Consider the following 18,709-nt stretch of genomic DNA (forward strand, 5'->3'; position numbering starts at 1 on the left):
TTTACTAACCAATAAAAGATTATATGAAATTTTAGGCACATGTAGAGTATCATGTTATACTAAACCATCAAATGGGGAGGTATGTCCTTTCCCTGCAACTAGGGAAAAGGACTCGTCTGCAATTCTAATACATTCATTCCCCGCACTTGGACAGTATGAAATAAACAGATCTGAAGAACTGGTGAGGTGATCTATGGCCCCTGAATCTACAATCCAGGATTTTTCGCCATTAATGCTAATAAGGCCAAAAGAGGGAAAAGTACCTGATTGTGAAATAGCACTCACCTCGACCGCACTCAAATAGTTCTTATTGTCGGTTGAGGGTTGATGCTATGTATTCTCATTAACCGAGTCACTTACAAGGGCACGCCCAGAGTTTTATTTGTCATGATTGTTGTCGCCTACTGTTTAAGGGTCTCCCATGTAACTTCCAACACTGGTCCTTCGTATGCCACGACTTCTTACAATGCTCACAAATAGGAGTGGCCTTTTTATCACCATTGACACTAGACGCCTTTGTAACAAAGGCTGATGCATTAGTGAAACAATAACAGGATTGTTCATAGCATGCGATCAATCCTTTTTTAGTCGTATCTCTGGACAAACTTCTCTGAGGGAGGGTGTAGGTCATTGACCTAATATACGACTCCGAACACTATCAACTTTGGGGTTCAATCCCGCAAGGAAAACATACACATGGTCGACCTTTTCAAGTTTCAAGTATTGAGTCCCATCTTGGCACACAATTCCAGACAATCTCTCGGTAAAGGTCCATCTCTTGCCAATACATTGACAGTTTATTAAAGTAGGATGTGACATCCATGGTCCCTTGTTTACACTCATGGACTTGCTTGTGTAGTGTGTACAACTGAGATGCATTCTGTCGCTTTGAGTACAGGTCCCTTGTTGCCTTCCAGATATCTCTAGCAGTTGCTGCATACAGTAAAGGTCGGCCAATCTGTGGCCCCATACTATTGATGAGGACAGAGTGTAATAGAGAATCCTCCCCTTTCTAGATTCTTTCTTGAGGATCGCCCGAGATAGGTTTCAAAATTTCTCCTGCCAGATACCCAAATTTGTGTCGTCCTTCTAAGGCCATTCTGATCAATTGGGACCGAGAGAAATAATTCTAGCCATTTAATTTTTCTTCTACTAGAAATCTTGCAGAATTTCCCATAGAGCTAGATAAGTAAGTTGCATTGGGCAAAATAGAGAACGAATTTACTGGATTCTCTGTGGTGACAGGTTGGATTTGTGCCAAGAGTCGTTTCCAAATCTGAAATCTGCATTTGGAGGTATGCTAACCATTGTCGGACATCATCATGCATTGAGCCAAGCCACCATGATTTGGACACGGCTAGAAAAGAAGCTTTGACCAACAGCTGAATATGGGAAGAATCAGCTATGTATGCTGGAATCGAGCCGTCGGCTGGAGAAGTCACAAACGGAGGCTGTGTCGGGTCATTTTTTCAGATTGGCGCTTGGGACGGCTGCAACTGGACAGGGGCTAGAGCGGTCGGCTTGTGCAGCATGACCGATACCGACGAAGGGTTTGGTGGCATTCCACCAGCGCGGCTCATTGTAATCGCGCGTCTCTGACCGTTAAACAAGCCCTCGATCTGGAACGAAGTCGTCACTCTTTGCGGCGACTGGATTGAGCGTTTCTGACTGTCGAAGAAGGCTTTGATCTGGAACGTCTCGTCTGTTGGCAATAGCTAGGATCAGCTGTGGTAGGGCGGCTTAGAGATACTCCTTCACAGCCGCTTGGATGACAGCTTTCATGTCCACGATTGAAGCTCCATCAGTTCCCACAAGGGCTACTAAATACGTCTCTGGTTGGTTCTCGTCAATGAAGGCTAGGGTTTCATCGCCATCTCTGATACCATGATGAAAAATAAAAGAGACGAGACGAAAAGAGAGACCAACACACAATTTACGTGGAAATTCTATAATAGGGAGAAAAACCATGATACAGACCTTTTTCTTATTATTGAATTGATACATTGAATACAAGGGAACAGGGCGATTAAATAGACAGTAGAGAACCTTAGGGCTAAAGATAATTACAAAAATACCCCTAGGTTAAAACCCTACTTTTAACAATTACCAACTCAACTCAACTTAACTCTACGTGCCAACGCCCCTTTAAATATAGTTGCACAGTTGGGGACGGTGAAACCAACTTTTTATGTCTTTGAGATATGATACCCAAGTTGGTGACTTGGTAACAATATTGTACGTGCCCACAATTTCCCCACCTCGCTTCCATCTCCACGTGTGACATTCAAGCTGTCACCGCTGCCAAAGTCGCCTCCATGGAAATTCCAAATTCCCCATCTTTTTCCTCTTTCATGCCAGAGGAACTGAGTGAAATAGTCGAGCTTCCGACGTTGAGAACGAAGATCAATATTATAAAATTAACTTTTGTAATGAAGATTAGTATGAGATTAACTCATTTTGTAGAGAAAGAGAGGGAATGAGTATCTTATCTTTTTAATCTCTGTTTCGTGGCTAATTAATAGGAATCTTTGGAAAAGTCTTCTTAGTGAATGTAGGCTTATAATGACGAACCATTATAAGCTATTGTTATCTTCTTCTTTCCCTTCTGATTTTACTTGTTTAATTTGCCCCAAAGATGAAGTGCTTCACTGCCATTCTTTGATTTTCTCTCTCAATTTTGCATGTCTCAAAGAGGATAAAATGCATTGTTTATGAATAAAAGAATGTTAAAATATGTAGCAACACTAACTAGTCTATAAGGTTCTTGAAGTATCTACCATATGACATAAAAATGTAAATTAGATTTTTTAGAATTATGTTGTAGTATGAATAAATATCTCAAAGGAAAAAATCTAGAGTTATTCTAGAACAACCTTAGGTTTAAGGAATTCCTTTAGATAAGAATAAATTAAGAAATATCTAGATATTTAGAATCCAAAAATAATCTAGAGAGATCCTTTTGGTTGGACTCTAGGATCTCATGCCTATAAATAGGAGGTGCAACTCCATTTGTTAACCAAACAAACAAAGAGAGGAAGAAAGAAAATCAAGAAAGTTAGAGAGAAACTTTGAGTAAAAAGTGAGTAAGTGTGTCTTGAGAGAGTGAAAGAGTATTCTCTCCAAAAGTGTCCATCTTTGTAAGTTCTTAATAAAAGCTTATTTCTTCAAAAGAGATTATCTCTCTTCCTTTTGTGCCAATTTCTCCAACAAGTAGTATCAGAGCCAAGCTAGCATCGCATGTTGTGGTGGAGCTTCTGAAGATCGAGTATAGTTCGGGATTGTGAAGCTTGTTGTTTGGAACATAACTACTCATGGAGTGCATTCATCACTACAAGATGATGGGAGACCTTTAAGTTGTTGGAGGAATCAAGAAGCTCGACATTCAGAACTATAAAACATGGTCCACATGCGTGAAGTTGTATCTCTAAGGCTAAGACTTATGAGATGTTGTGGGAGGCACTGAAGTCAATCTACCTAAGAATGCTGCCGCTTTGAAGAAATGGAATATCAAGGTAGATAAGACCATGTTTGTAATTAAAACGACAGTTGATGAAGAAATGTTGGAGCATATCAATATAGTGGAGATGCCTAAGAAAGCATGAAACATGTTTACCTCACTTTTCTCAAAGAAATATGATGCAAGAGTGTAATTTCTAGAATGTGCTCCTATAAATTGCCCAAAGGGAGATGACTATCAACCAATACTTCACCAAGGTAAAAACTCTATGCTGTGAAATCTCTGAATTAGATTCTACTTCTGCTATTTTAGAATCAAGAATGAGGAGAATATTATCCATGGTCTTAAACCTGAATGTAGAAGTTTTTATTGCTGCTATTCAAGGTTGGTAGTCCAACCTTTTTTGGTTGACCTAGAAAATATGCTTACAATCAAGAAGTATTGTCTAAGCAAAGGTCAGAGGTCATATTAAAGAGCAATAAGGAAGAAAATCTCTTTAGTGGCAAGAGAAAAGGTCATTCAAAATATCAAAAGAAAGTAAGATAGAAAGACATGAAGAAACTCCAAAATGCTTTCAAGTATGGGAAGCTAGTAAAACTAATCAAAATCACGAGCATAGAAAAAAGGTGAATGTTATAACTATGGAAAGGTAGGTCACTATGCCAGAGATTGTCTTCGAAAGAAAAAGGCAGCAGAAAGCAATGCAGTCACCTTTCAGACTGAGAACATTAGTGAAGGAGAATGAGATGTAGAGACATGCTTTACAACAACAGATCCCAACCACCAGTCCACATTGAATGTGATGGAGAACGAAGTGTTGGATTTCCATGCAGAAGAGGTAAATTATGAAAATGATTGAATTATTGATTTGGATTACTCTAACAACATGACATAAGATAAGAGGAAAATAGAAAACACATCTGAGTACAAAGGAAGCGGAGTTCCTGTAACTACAAACAACTCGAAGTTGTCAATAGCCCACGTTGGCAAAACTATGATAATGCCTCGCTCCAATTCCAATCAAGTGGAATTGGAAAGCGTATTTATTTGCCTGGAATGAAGAAGAAACTTGGTGTCAGTATTTAATTAACATCAGCAGGCAAACTTCGTCGTGTTTGGACCTTACTGTTGGTGTTGATGCCCCAAAGTCTCGTGTCCTGTAGTTTGTAAACATTTTGAACGAACACTTGTGATGCATAATATATGATATTTACTTCTGTCACACCTCCTCCTAGATTACCCTCTTAATCTAAAAGAGGATATGAACGCGGTAGTTGCTAGCCCTGCTGCCATCACCCACCACCTTAGCCCTCTAATCTAAATGCCAACCTGTTAAACATTAATAGGGTATGCATATGGTATGCCTCCTTAAGATTCTACAAAATATTATATAAACACATGCATACAGCCATGATATAACATCTAAGGGGAGAAACATTCACAGATAGGCCCAAACATCTTTGACAAAGCTCTAGTCCCTCTCAAAACATGTGTACATAAATAAATCATCAACCTAAGTCTTCTTAATAAGCCGAGTCTTTCAGTGGCAAGCAACAGGAGGATCAATCCTGAGGAATCCGACCGCTACCTGAGAAGGAAAAACACAAAAATTAAGTGAGCTAGAAGCCCAGTGAGCGACTATAGAATCGTGTAACATCATGCATTATATCACTATAAACATGTAAATATACTAATGAGTATCTCAAGCAATTGTCTCTAAGTGTAGCTTTAAACCATTCTTAGACATCATCAAACATCATTATTCCCTAGTTGAGAACGAGCCTAAATGCTCTAGCTTCCAATGTTTAATACCGGCCTAGAGACCCATACTTCGGTCTCTCATTCAGAACTGCCTACGTGCACGTGTCCATACAAAGTACCGTCATACCTTAGGTACTTCCGCTCAGATACCTTCTTAAATGTCCTTCGGTATCAAGTTGGTTAGGTACCTTCTCAAATGTCCTTCGGTACCGTGGTATTTTGTAGCATCAAGTTAATTTCTATTGCCTACCATCTACACAAGAACTCATTCTCTCATAGCCTTCCTCTAGGAAGCATATTTCAACATTAGAAACTTAACTTTTGTAATGACTACATGACATACCTTGGCCTTTGTTACACATATACAAGTCGGGAAACATGCGTTAAGTTATTCTCCAACCATTTATTGCTTGAAGGAGTATAAATTCATCATTAATGTCACTATAACTTACTTGATCTTATATGCATAAGTATTGGAGACATTAATTCACTTAATCACTCACCACTCGTTAGGGCTCTTAACGGTTTATACGCCTCTCCTAGCTCTTCTTGGCCTGAAAGGACATAATTCCCGATTAAACTACTTAGAATTCTTAGTAAAATACCTCAAATAGTTCATTTACTAAAGGAACTTTCATCAACAAAGACAGCTTTACTGGCGAGATCCTCATGAGCGAGATCAACAAGATCCTCACGAGCGAGATCAAGCTTTTTCCTGGCAACTTTCATTCTAGCGATACTCACCTTACAATCGATACTCAGCCAAATTTCTAGCAAGATTTCCTTTTAGAGAGAGATCCTCATCACAAAATCAGTGAGATTTCCTTCATAAGCGAGATCCTCATTCCCATATCTCGCTATAACTCTCCACGGTGAGCTGTATGCTTGTTCTTCCCAAGCAGCTATCTGCTTATGCACCGATTCCCTGTTACAATTTCAAAAATTCATAACTCAAAATCCAGAGCTCTTTTAAAAAAACTTTCTTCTACAAACTTATTTAGAATTGAGTTTTCTTACCTTAAAATTTCAGCTAAAAATTCCTTACATTTTGACCTGGATCTTCCAATCTTCACCTCGGGCCCTGATTAATCTGAGGTTCTGCCTCTTCTGATTCTCCACTTATGTTCTTCTCCTCTTGCAATCTTTCTTTGGCAGGACAACTTTGAAATCTAGATTCTCTCAGATTTCAAATGGCATCTATTTCACTAAGTTTGCTCATGTCAATTGCTGAAACCATGCTTTTGAAGTTTCACTTCCCTTTTAATCTTTCTACCGCTTCCTGAGTTCAAAGAGTAGATAGCCACATCACCCCACACTTAGTGCCTTTAGCCAAACTAATGATTGAGTTTCTTCATTTAATATATTTTCCTTCCATTTCGTCATAATCCCTATAAATAAACATGAATTTCTACTTAATAAATATGTAATATAACATTCCTTTGGCTAAACATGTTTATCTAGGGAACCTAGAGTTCGGGGATTACAATCATCTCCCCTTTAGAAGAAATTTCGTCCTCGAAATTTACCTGATATGTCATTTGAAAAGTTGAGGATATCTCTTTCTCATTTGCTCTTCAGGTTCCCAGGTTGATTCCTCGATTTCATGATTATGCCATAATACCTTCACCAAAGGAATGGTCTTATTTCTGAGTACCTGGTCTTTTCTGTCTAAAATCTCGATGGCCTCTTCCTCGTAAGATAAATCCTCTTTGAAAATTACTGGTTGTGCTGCTAGTATGTGCATAGGGTCAGACACATATCTCCTTAACATTGACACATGAAATACGTCGTGAATACGAGCTAGCTCAATCGGCAACTGCAATCTATATGCTGCTGGACCAACTCGTTCCACAATTTCATATGGTCCGATGTATCGTGGACTTAACTTCCCTTTTCTCCCAAACCAGAGAATTCCTTTCCATGGGGACAACCGAAGAAATACCTGATCTTCGATTTCAAATTCTAGTTCTCTTCTTCGCTTATCAGCATAGCTCTTCTGTCTATCGCGAGCCACCTTAAGATTATCCCTGATAATTTTCACATTCTCTGTTGTTTGTTGAACTAATTCTGGACCAAGTAATTGTCGTTCTCCGACTTCGTTCCAGTATACTGGGGTCCTGCAAGGTCGGCCGTACAATGCTTCATAAGGAGCCATTCCGATACTAGAATGGTAGCTATTGTTGTATGCAAATTCAGTCAACGGTAAGTGTGTATCCTAACTTCCTTTGAATTGTAACACACAAGTTCTTAACATATCTTCCAGTGTCTGTATAGTTCTTTCCGACTGTTTATCTTTTTGTGGATGAAAAGCCGTACTAAATGCAATTTAGTGCCCATAGCCTTCTGTAAACTAGGCCAAAATTTTAAAGTGAACCTCGAGTCCCGGTCTGATACTATCGACACTGTAGCTCCATATTGACTGATTATCCTATCCACATAAATCTTAGCTAGACGATCTAGTGTAAAAGTAACTTTTACTGATATAAACTTGGCCGTCTTGGTTAGTCTATTGACTATTACCCAAATGCCATCGAATCCTGAGGGTGTCTTAGGCATTCCAAATAGAAAGTCCATTGTCACATGCTCCCACTTCACTCAGGCACTGGGAGTGGATTGAGTAATCCTGCTGGTCTTTGTCACTCAGGTTTTACTTGTTGATAGATTATACATCGATCCACATATTCTGCTCTGTCTCTCTTCATCCCAGGCCACCAACAAGATTTCTTCAAAGTTCTATACATCTTGGTGCTTCCTGGATGCATAGGCGGAACTATGTGCTTCCTCGGGAATGGCTTGTTTAAGCTATAGCTTGTTAGGCACACACATTCTCCCCTCTTTTTCTAGTACATTGTTTACTCCCAGTTGAAAGTCAACCCTGATGCCCTTACTTACATCATCAGCAATCTTCTGAAGATCAGGGTCTTTCAACTGATCCTGCTTAAGGTTTTCTACTAAGGTAGGCCTTATCTGGAAAGTAGGTATCATGCCTCCTGATAGTTCCACTGATAAGGCGATTCTAGAAGTCCTGAACTCCTGCAATAACATTCCTCTTATTGAACCAATAACGGCCTTGGGTCCCGAGGATTTCCTACTTAGCGCATCAGCTACAACATTAGCCTTACCAGGGTGGTACTTGATGGAACAGTCGTAATCTTTAATCAATTCAATCCATCTTCGTTGTCTTAGATTCAACTCTTTTTTATCAAAGAGATATTTTAGCTTTTGTGATCTGTAAATATTCGGCAGCGGTCTCCAAATAGGTAATGTCTCCACAACTTTAAAGCCAAAACCACCATAACAAAGGAAATCAAGAGACATACCTTTGAAGAATTCTTCTTCACGTATTCCCTTGATCTACACTGGTCAGGCATCCGAGTGAAGTCTTAACGATCATGAACGCAAAGAAACGAGGAGCAATTGTCTAGCAAACTCTCGCTCTCGTCACAATTGTCTAGTAAACTTTCACTCTCGTCATAATCACAAACTGTCTAATCCTTGAATGGCAACCCTCGACACTACCACGCGTAGCCTTAGTATTATCGGAGTGAGAATCTAGGAGGTGTGGGCTCTGTGTGAATTTGGTTAAGGGAAGGAGGATGTATACAATCGAGCTACACGATCGAGTAAGTAGGACAAAGGTTTGGTCTATCGTATAGACAGTGGGTACTCAATCGTCTAGCAAACTCTCGCTCTCATGAGCAATTGNGTCTATCGTATAGACAGTGGGTACTCAATCGTCTAGCAAACTCTCGCTCTCATGAGCAATTGTCTAGCAATCTCTCTCTCTCATGAGAAATCGTCTAGCAAACTCTCATTCTCCACTAGTAACCTCTCGCTCGTTTGTTTAGTCTCTTGAAAGGGCTATCGTATAGCTTTCTTTCGCTCAATCGATTAGTAATGCAATAATGAAGCGATTATTCAAAAAATGAAAACTCATTTCATTCTGTTCTTTAGTTATTAAAAACGAAAATTAACCTTTCACTAGCACGATTAATGAAGAGAAGAAATTACCAACTAAAACAATTATCTCATAAATGTTTTTATTATAAATAAATATAATAACTAACTTATCATATTATATTTATAATCTATAGTTTTAATATCACGTCATATGTAATATTTAAACCATATTTCTTTTCTTCTTTATTTAATATAAATCATATTTATATCAATTCTTCCAATTAATGTATCTAATACATCAAATCAATTATATCATATATAATTGAACCAATTTAGATATATCATATATAATCAAATTCCCTCTTGTTAATTTAAACACTTCAAACTAACCCAAAAACTAATTCTCAACTTGAATCAATTGAGCTACCAAGGGGACCTTATGAACCTACCTTAAAGCTCCAACGGTAGGTGAATAACTAACCAATCTCTTTAATCACGATATTCACCATCCGTTAACTGTCGAGCACTCCACTAAAGACCGAAAATTGCACTTTTCACATAACATATATATTTCTGGGTCCATTGGATATAACCAATCAGCAGTACGATAACTCTTCACAGATTGCTCGTAACTACAGTTGGGCCAATTTACCATTTTGCCCCTGTAGTTACATCTAACTCCTTAAGTACCACAGATTCCTTTAATGAACAATACATCATAGTCCTACTATGAGTGAACACTTCTCGGGCCATGAGAAAGTGTGTGGCGCCACATTATTCAAGTCCTGGAATCAACCCTTAAGAGAGCAATCTATCTACTTAACCCTGCTTCAGGGAATGAGTGAACTTCTTTTTGTGTAGCTGAGTTCCCAACTCCTCAATCAGAAGAATTTCCAAAGTGGTAGGTTTGAGTCAGCAATCTGGCCACTCGCACCTATGCAAATCAAAGCGCCGCCCTCATAGGTAGGAGATCCCAACTCATTCAGGATTAAGGTCATGTTACCTATGGTCATCCTAGTGAAATGAAAGTCTCTATCATGAACGGCGTTATATAATGAGACTAAACATTTCGTGATCAAGTCTTATACAAACTCCTTTGTATAGGATACCTCCGCTCGTATATCTTCACATGAATGATCAGGATCAGACCATCTATAGCACTTTACAACACTTGTAACATCTACAAAGTGGGTCGTATCATAGTGTCACCAGGATAAGGTTTCCTTCCTTTATCTATATACTACAGACCATTTAGGTTATCACTTAAGGCATGATCTACTTGTCTGTCTCCACATACATGCTTAAGTTACAACGATAACCAGGGATCTTAGTTTATTGGTTTATTGTTAATGGAACTAAAATATCTCATATTTCATAGACAACAGTGAAGAAATTATCTCATATTATTACATCACATAAATTATCTCTTATTATTACATCACAAATGTTTGTTCATACACATGTTTACAAACCACAGGACCCCAAGATTTAAGGCATCAACCTCAACAATCTTATTGTCTTAAAGCAAGTGGGTGTACAAAATAAAAAAAAGTACAAAACAATAAACTAGGGCACTAAGGCCTAGTACAAAATCTACCACTTGCCCTAGTCGAGCCGTGACGATCCCGTAGACCCATGCTCTATAGGTGACCCTAAAAAATTGTAGCCGTGAGAGCCTTCATAGACGGGTTAGCAACGTTGTGCTTTGAAGCTATCTTCATGACTATCACGTCCTCTCGATGCACAGTCTCACAGATGAGATAATACTTTCACTCTATATGTTTGCTGCATTTGTGACTCCTAGGCTCCATGGAGTTCACCACAATACCATTATTATCACAATAAAAGGTGATGGGCCTAGACATGTCTGGAACAACTTTCAGATTAGTCAGGAACTTCTTGAGCTAAACAGCCTCCTTAGCAGCTTTACAAGCCGCTACATACTCGACCTCCATAGTCGAGTCAACGATGCACCTCTACTTAGTGCTTCTTCATACCACACCTCTGCCATTAAGAGTGAACACCGATCCTGAAGTGGATTCCAGGAAATGCGTCCCCTTACTAATCAAATCCTTATCAGTCTGAAAATCAGAGTCTACGTATCCAGTAAGGACCAAATCCTTAGATCCATAAACAAGCATGTAGTCCCTCATTCTTCGAAGATACTTGAGGATGTTCTTGATGGTAGTCCAGTGACCCTGTCCTGGATTAAACTGATATCTACTTACTATCCCCACAGCGTAGCAGATGTCAGGTCTAGTACATAACATCGCATACATAATATTGCCAACGGTAGATGCATAGGGGACCCGTCTCATTTGCTCAACCTCTTAAGGCGTCTTAGGACACTGTTTCTTAGACAATGTAACTCCATGCCAAAAGGCAGTAGGCCCCTTTTGGAGTTGTGCATCGAGTACTTGATCAACATCTTGTTAATGTACGATGCCTGAGACAGTGCTAGCACTTCGTTCTTTTGATCCCGAAAGATCTGAATACCAAGAACAAACTGAGCCTCTTCCAAAAATTTCATTTGGAATTGGGTCGCTAGCCAGTTCTTAACTGAAGTTAGTAAACCTACATCATTCCCAATGAGTAGGATATCGTCTACATATAACTAGGAAAACTACTGAATTGTTGATGATTTTCTTATAGACACAAGGCTCATCAACGTTTTGATCAAAGCCGTAAGATTTGATCGCAGTATCAAACCATATGTTCCAAGATTGAGATGCCTGTTTCAGTCTATAAATGGACCGATTTAGTTTGCAAACCTTTTTCTCTTGACCTTGGGCGATGAATTCTTTGGGCTGCACCATGTAAATCGTCTCCTTAAGATCATTTAGAAAAGCAGTATTGACATCCATTTGCCATATCTCATAGTCATAATATGAGGCAATAGATAGGAGGATACAGATAGACTTCAACATGGCAACAAGCGAGAAAGTCTCATCATAGTCAACTCCTTCCACTTATGTATAACCCTTTGCCATAAGTCTAGCCTTGAAGGTTTGCACCTTCCCGTCAGCACCCCGTTTCCTCTTGTAGATCCATTTACAACCTATAGGTTTAACCCCATCAGGTTGATCTATAAGATCCCATACTGAGTTGAAGTACATAGACTCCATCTTAAGATCCATGACTTTAACCCATTTATCCTGGTCAACATCCTCTATTGCCTTCTTATAAGACAATGGATCCTCAATCTCGCCATCGGCTACAATAGCCAAGATTTCAGTGAAACCCATATAGCGAACAAGTGGGTTCGCAACCCTCTCACTACTCCAGGTTCCCTCAACTCTTGAGGTAGATTTGACCTACTAGATGAATTTCCATTAACAACTCTTGTTGATGTAGCAGACCCTTCAACAACTCATGTTGAAGTTTCAGTAGTTTCGTTGGAAAGTTCACTCAACATGATTTTACTTCGTGGATTGTGCTCTGATGCATTGTGAATATGAGGAAATAATGGTGTATATTGCGATGGTAGTGTATGCGTTGCACATGCAAGTTTTCCTAGTAAAATCCAAGTATAAATCTTACTAGGTTTCCTGGTAAGCCCAAAGTCGAACACAAGGACTACTTGAGACAATAAGTTGGTTGGTATGTTTATTTAAAGTATAAATCCTATGCAGCAGAATTAAGAAAAGAGTTAATAACAGCGAAAGCTACAATGAGTATGCGAGGAACGGGTTGAGAATGGATTTAGCTAACACTTCCTAAGATTGCGTTCACGTTATGCGATCATGCTACACACATACAACAGCATGTCATCTCTCAATGCAATGCTATAGTTCCTCATTTTAAAACACATGCGATGTATACGATAATGTCTATAGGACTTATGTCTAAGCCTCTATTCTTGTCTATGCGATGATGAATGACACACACATACATAAGGTGACTGCATACCATCATATCCTATTTCTAGGGTGCATGCGATGCATGATAGCAAACAAAACTTATCACTAAGTTTCTCTCTCTTGCTTATGTGGTTCTAATCTGACTTTCTCAAGCCTAGATTCTAACCTAACTCTCTCAAGTCTAGGTTTTTTCTTTAAACTACTCTCTCAAGTATCTCTAAAGGGTGATGGACACATACATAAGACAAGATGATCGCATAAAATGAAGATCTTAGGTCATGCTAGCTAAGTGCTTCTCAACCCATTCAGAAGTTTAGTTACTCATGCGCATTGTGAAGAGATTGAACAGATGTAGAGATGCAAATTCCATTTTGTAAATAAAATCAGAATACAGAATGACATTGGAAGTAGGGATAGGGAGCCTGGTAGCAATGTCTTGCTTTCCGAGGCTTTTACACCATGTTTTACTCTACTATGCCCGAAAGAATGTTCTTGCTTTCGCAAGAGTCGGCCCTCTCTCCATTCTCAATGCTTCCCGACAGTCTCTTGAGCTAACCAGGAACGATCTTTCGGCGTCTTCTCTCTTCGCTCACCTCTGCCTTCTAAGTACATGAATTATAGATTACAGATATCTATGATCTATCTTCTATGTATATGGAGGATGAGAACTCAAAAATTTTGAACTCTGAATAGAACTCCTTTAATGAAGGTGGCCTTCGGTATTTATAGAGCTTCAGGTTGAAGAGCTTTTCTTTCAAATGATTGCAATGATGGGAAGTCACTAAATCTCTGTTTGATGTGCTGATTAATAGTCACCGAAAAGTTGAATGTACTTGTACAGTGTGTCGTTAATGGCTTGTCAACTAAATTCGGATTCAACCGTCGTCAGCTTTCTGTCTCATCATGATTTATTAAGCTTTCATCTTGATGCGCCGTCTTTATGCGGACGCCTTCTTGAGAAGATCTTTGCAAGCGCATACGATCGCGTAACTTTGCGGTCGCAATCTTCTAATGTGCTTGGGTGCCGCATACCTTGGATCGCAATTTTGCTTTTCACCAACACATTTTCCTACACAACATGTGTAAATTAGCTACTTTAATGCGGTGGGCACATGCGATCATAATATTCTCAACTTAATGCTTTTGGACACAATTTTGCATAATTTTACCGTCGCATTCCCACATTGTTTTCTATCTTTGCGTTGTAATAACGTGCATTTCTGCCCGTTATCACACCCCAAAATTTAAAATAATGTTTGTCCTCAAGCATAAACTAAATATTTTTTCTTTAGAGAGTCAGCGCCTTTTCCTTACCTAGATTTCTCGAGGTTCCTTATTCAAATCTTATGAACCCAAGATCTTCTTAATTTCTATCCTGGTCTCTTCTTACAATATTTCTAAAATTTAGGGACCGTAAGTTTAACCTTCAAAAAGACTTTACTTGTTTCCAGAACATCACATGATTTATTTCAAAAAAACTTTTTTTTTTCAACTGGGGTATTTCCAAATGATTTTTATCCTTGCATCGTTTATATATTCTTTTTTTGTTTTGTGACCTTGCGCTGATCCATGTGCCTGGCCTTCGTTTTGGCTTGCCCCCACGGGTGTCATACGAGCATCCAACTTCGAGCAAGGTGCCCTTTCTCAGTCTAGACTCATGCCCATTTGCAGCGGAGTTACAATCACTTTATTATGCATTGATCACGATTCCTACCTTCGTTTTTGCTTGCCCCCACGGTGTGTCATGCGGGCATCCAATTACGAGTAGGATCCGATAGCAACGTTATGATTTTTTTTTAGAAATGTCTAAAGCTTGGCAAGGTTGAAAATAAATACCACACTCCCAAATTTAAATGCAGCAATGTCCTCATTGCTGATAGACTAAAAGAATTCATGCGATGCTCTTAGAAAATTTCGTAAAAGTCAGTTTGAAAGAAAGCTGGTGGACCACTAACTTCTAGAAATATTCATGAATTGTCAGTCCTAAAATTAAGTTGACTCTAGTACATGCGATGAGAAATAGAGGCATGTTTTTCATCATTGAAATCATAATTGGTATGGAAAAACAATGCGGGGACTAACTAAAAGTAATCAACATTTAATGATTGCGCCAACTAAAGAGGATGACGAATGTTAAAATTATCAAAGTTAAAGACGAGAAGCGAGACTACAAAATTTGGAATAAACAAAGTCAAGAAAAGATATAACCCCCAAATTTGCTCTGTCGCCCACAGCATTTGTGATCGCACCCTTATTTGTGGCGAGCTGATTTCTTCGATTGTGATGGCGGAACGAACTAGTCCCAGTTTTCAGTTATCATGTAGCTCCCCCATAATCGTTCACCATGATTGTTGTAAAAAAAACATTGAGAGGGTTAAAAATATAAGAGACAGAGTAATTTTTTTTTTTTTAGAGATGCAATTGATATTATAAAAGGATATATAAATGATAAAGGATATAGAGAGGTAGCTTGAATTCATGAACTGAAGATTTCAAAGGGTACTTCAAAAAGATTGCGTCCCTGATGAATTTGAATTGTATGATTGCGTCGAGACTGCCCACTTCTTCTTTAGTCGGAATTCCTTAGGTCCACGGAGGATTTCTCGCGATGCAAGTCATCTCCATGATATATTTTGACTCTTTGCCCATTGACTTTGAATGCGTTGGTCCTATCCTCATTGGATAACTCAACCGCTCCATGCGGGAATACCTCTTTGATTATAAAAGGACCAGACCATCGTGATTTTAACTTGTCGAGAAAAAGTCGTAGCCGAGAATTTTACAACAAAACCTTCTGTCCGACTTGGAGATTCTTCTCGCATAGTTGTTTGTCATGCCAACGTTTTACTTGCTCCTTGTAAATTTTGGCATTCTCATATGCTTGAGTTCTCCATTCATCAAGCTCAACCAACTGAAGTTTCCTTGCGTCCCCTGTGGCCTTTAAATCAAAATTGAACTTTTTCACTACCCACATTGCTCTATGCTCCAACTCAAGCGGTAAGTGGCATGCCTTTCCAAACACCAGCGCATATGAGGACATGCCTATAGATGTCTTATAGGCGGTTCTGTATGCCCACAAGGCGTCGTTCAGCTTCATTGCCCAATCTTTTCGTGAAGGCTTCACCACCTTCTCTAATATTAGCATGATTTCCTTATTGGACACTTCAGCTTGACCATTTATTTATGGATGTTATGCAGTGGCTACCTTATGGTGGATATTATACTTGAGCATCAATTTGTTGATGATGTTATTAACAAAGTGAGAGCCTTTATCACTTATTATGGCACGTGGAATGCCAAAACGAGTGAAGATATTTTTCCTCAAGAACTTGGAGACTACTGCCACATCGCTTGCAGCACACGATACCGCTTCTACCCATTTTGAAACATAATCGAGGACTAATATAATGTACTTGTGACCATTGGATGGTGGAAATGGTCCCATAAAGTCTATGCCCCATATGTCGAATAGCTCCAATTCTAAGATGATATTCATGGGCATCGCATTCTTCCATGAAATGTTTCCCGTGCGTTGGCACCAGTCGCATTTCATTGGGTAGTCTCTTGCGTCCTTAAATACAGTTGGCCAAAAATATCCACTTTGCAACACCTTTACTGCTGTGCGTTGGCCTCCAAAATGTCCACCATACGGCGAGTCATGGTATTTAGACCGTATACGCTGGTGAGCAGCTTTTGGTACGCATAGGCGCAAAATCTGGTCTGACCCCCTTTTGTAAAGATTTGGCTCGTCCCAATAATANATAGGCGCAAAATCTGGTCTGACCCCCTTTTGTAAAGATTTGGCTCGTCCCAATAATATGATTTACATTTGTGTCTGAGTCGCCTCTTTTGGTGGGTTGTGTAGGAAATTGTTCACAAACCAGAAAATTGACCACGTCTGCATACCATGGTAACTCTTCAATTTTAAACAGCTACTCATATGGGAAAGTTGCGTTCACCTCCGACTAGTTATGGTCGACTTCCAGATTTTCTAATCTTGATAGGTGGTCCACAACCTGGTTCTCCATCCCTTTGTGTTCAATGATTTCCATGTTGAATTCTTGAAGGATGAGAATCTATCGAATCAATCTCAACTTTGCATCCTTCTTTGTCATCAAATATTTGATTGCCGAGTGGTCGGTGTGAACCATCACTTTGGTCCCAACAAGTAAGCTCTGAATTTCTCCAGCGCAAAGATCACCACAAACTGTTCTTTTTCTATGGTGGTATAATTTGTTTGGGCAGGGTTCAAGGTTCTACTCGCCCCCATCGCATAATCGCTTGCGTCGCACATCAATTCAAATGGCTTCATCCAGTCCGGTACGACTAACATAGGTGCGGTTATTAATGCGTTCTTCAGTATCTTGAATGCGTTGAGGCATTGTTCATCAAAGTCAAATGTTCTTTCTACCTCTAGCAACACACTCAATTGTCGCGCAATCTTCAAAAAGTCCTTCACAAAACGTCGATAAAATCTTGCATGCCCTAGGAAGCTTCTGAAAGCCTTCACATTTGCTGAAGGTGGGAGCTTTTCCATGGCCTCAATCTTCGTCTTATCCACCTCTAGCCCATCCTTGGAGACTTGTGCTCGAGCATAATACCTTCCTTCACCATGAAGTGGCACTTCTCCCAGTTCAGCACAAGGTTCGTCTCTTCACATCTTCTCAGTATCTTCTTTAGATTATTGAGACAGACTTCGTATGTTTGCCCGTACATCGATAAGTCGTCCATGAAAATTTCTATCGAATCTTCAAGATACTCAGAAAAGATGGCGATCATACACCTCTGGAATGTGCTCGGCACATTGCATAAGCCGAACGGCATGCGTCGAAACGTAAACGTTCCGTAGGGGCAGGTGAATGTGGTTTTCTCTTGGTCTTCAAGAGAAATCATGATTTGGTTGTAGCCTGCATATCCATCCAAAAAGCAAAAGTAATCATTTCTGCTAGACGGTCTAGCATCTGGTCAACAAAAGGCAAGGGGAAATGATCCTTCTTCGTTGTCGCATTCAATTTGCTGTAATTCATGCAGATCCACTAACCAGTGATGGTCCTCATTGGTATTAATTCATTATTTGCATTTGGGACTACCGTCATCCCTCTTTTCTTTGGCACACATTGCACGGGGCTGACCCACGTGCTATCGACGATTGGATAAATAATGCCTGCGTCCAACCATTTGATTATCTCCTTCTTCACGACCTCGTTCATCGCAGGGTTTGTCTGCATTGATGTTCGATCGCTCATTTTTTATTTTCCTCGACTTGTGCATGCAATATGTGGGGCTAATTCCTCTCATGTCTGCTAACGTCCATCCTATTGCTTTTATGTACTTTTTTAGGATGCTTAACAATCCTTTTTCTTGATCTTTTTGAAGTGCAGAGGAAATTATTACTGGTAGAGTTTCATTTTGCCCCAGAAAAGCATACTTCAGGTGGTTTGGCAAGGTTTTCAACTCTACTTTCGGTGGTTGTTCCAAGGATGGTTTTTGTGCTTTTCTCTCTTCATTCATTATCAGTTTTTATTCTTTGGTTGTTGTTTCCACGATCGCATTGCAGGTTACCACAGATGCGGTTGCATTCTCTCTTTCATCTTCATCTTCAGACTTTTCTTCTTCATACAAACTGGGTTCATTGTTGGAATCTGTTAGGTCTTCTTCTTCCGGGTACTTCATAGCTCTGATAATATCAAACCTGATCTTCTTTCCTTTCATGCTCAATATGATCTCTCCC

At 39.5% G+C, this 18,709-nt stretch overlaps 2 protein-coding genes across 2 annotated transcripts; both read right to left on the reverse strand.

The window, feature by feature from the left end:
- Nucleotides 1-8,020: 8,020 nt before the first annotated feature.
- On the reverse strand, nt 8,021-8,536 carry LOC120072016. Its single transcript, XM_039024439.1, has one exon. The coding sequence runs from the start codon at nt 8,534-8,536 to the stop codon at nt 8,021-8,023; it is 516 nt and encodes a 171-aa protein (XP_038880367.1).
- Nucleotides 8,537-15,757: 7,221 nt separating this feature from the next.
- LOC120072017 lies at nt 15,758-16,075 on the reverse strand. The gene has a single exon (XM_039024440.1). The coding sequence runs from the start codon at nt 16,073-16,075 to the stop codon at nt 15,758-15,760; it is 318 nt and encodes a 105-aa protein (XP_038880368.1).
- Nucleotides 16,076-18,709: the final 2,634 nt, after the last annotated feature.

The sequence above is a fragment of the Benincasa hispida genome, chromosome 2 (assembly GCF_009727055.1).
Source record: "Benincasa hispida cultivar B227 chromosome 2, ASM972705v1, whole genome shotgun sequence".
Classification (NCBI taxonomy): domain Eukaryota; kingdom Viridiplantae; phylum Streptophyta; class Magnoliopsida; order Cucurbitales; family Cucurbitaceae; genus Benincasa; species Benincasa hispida.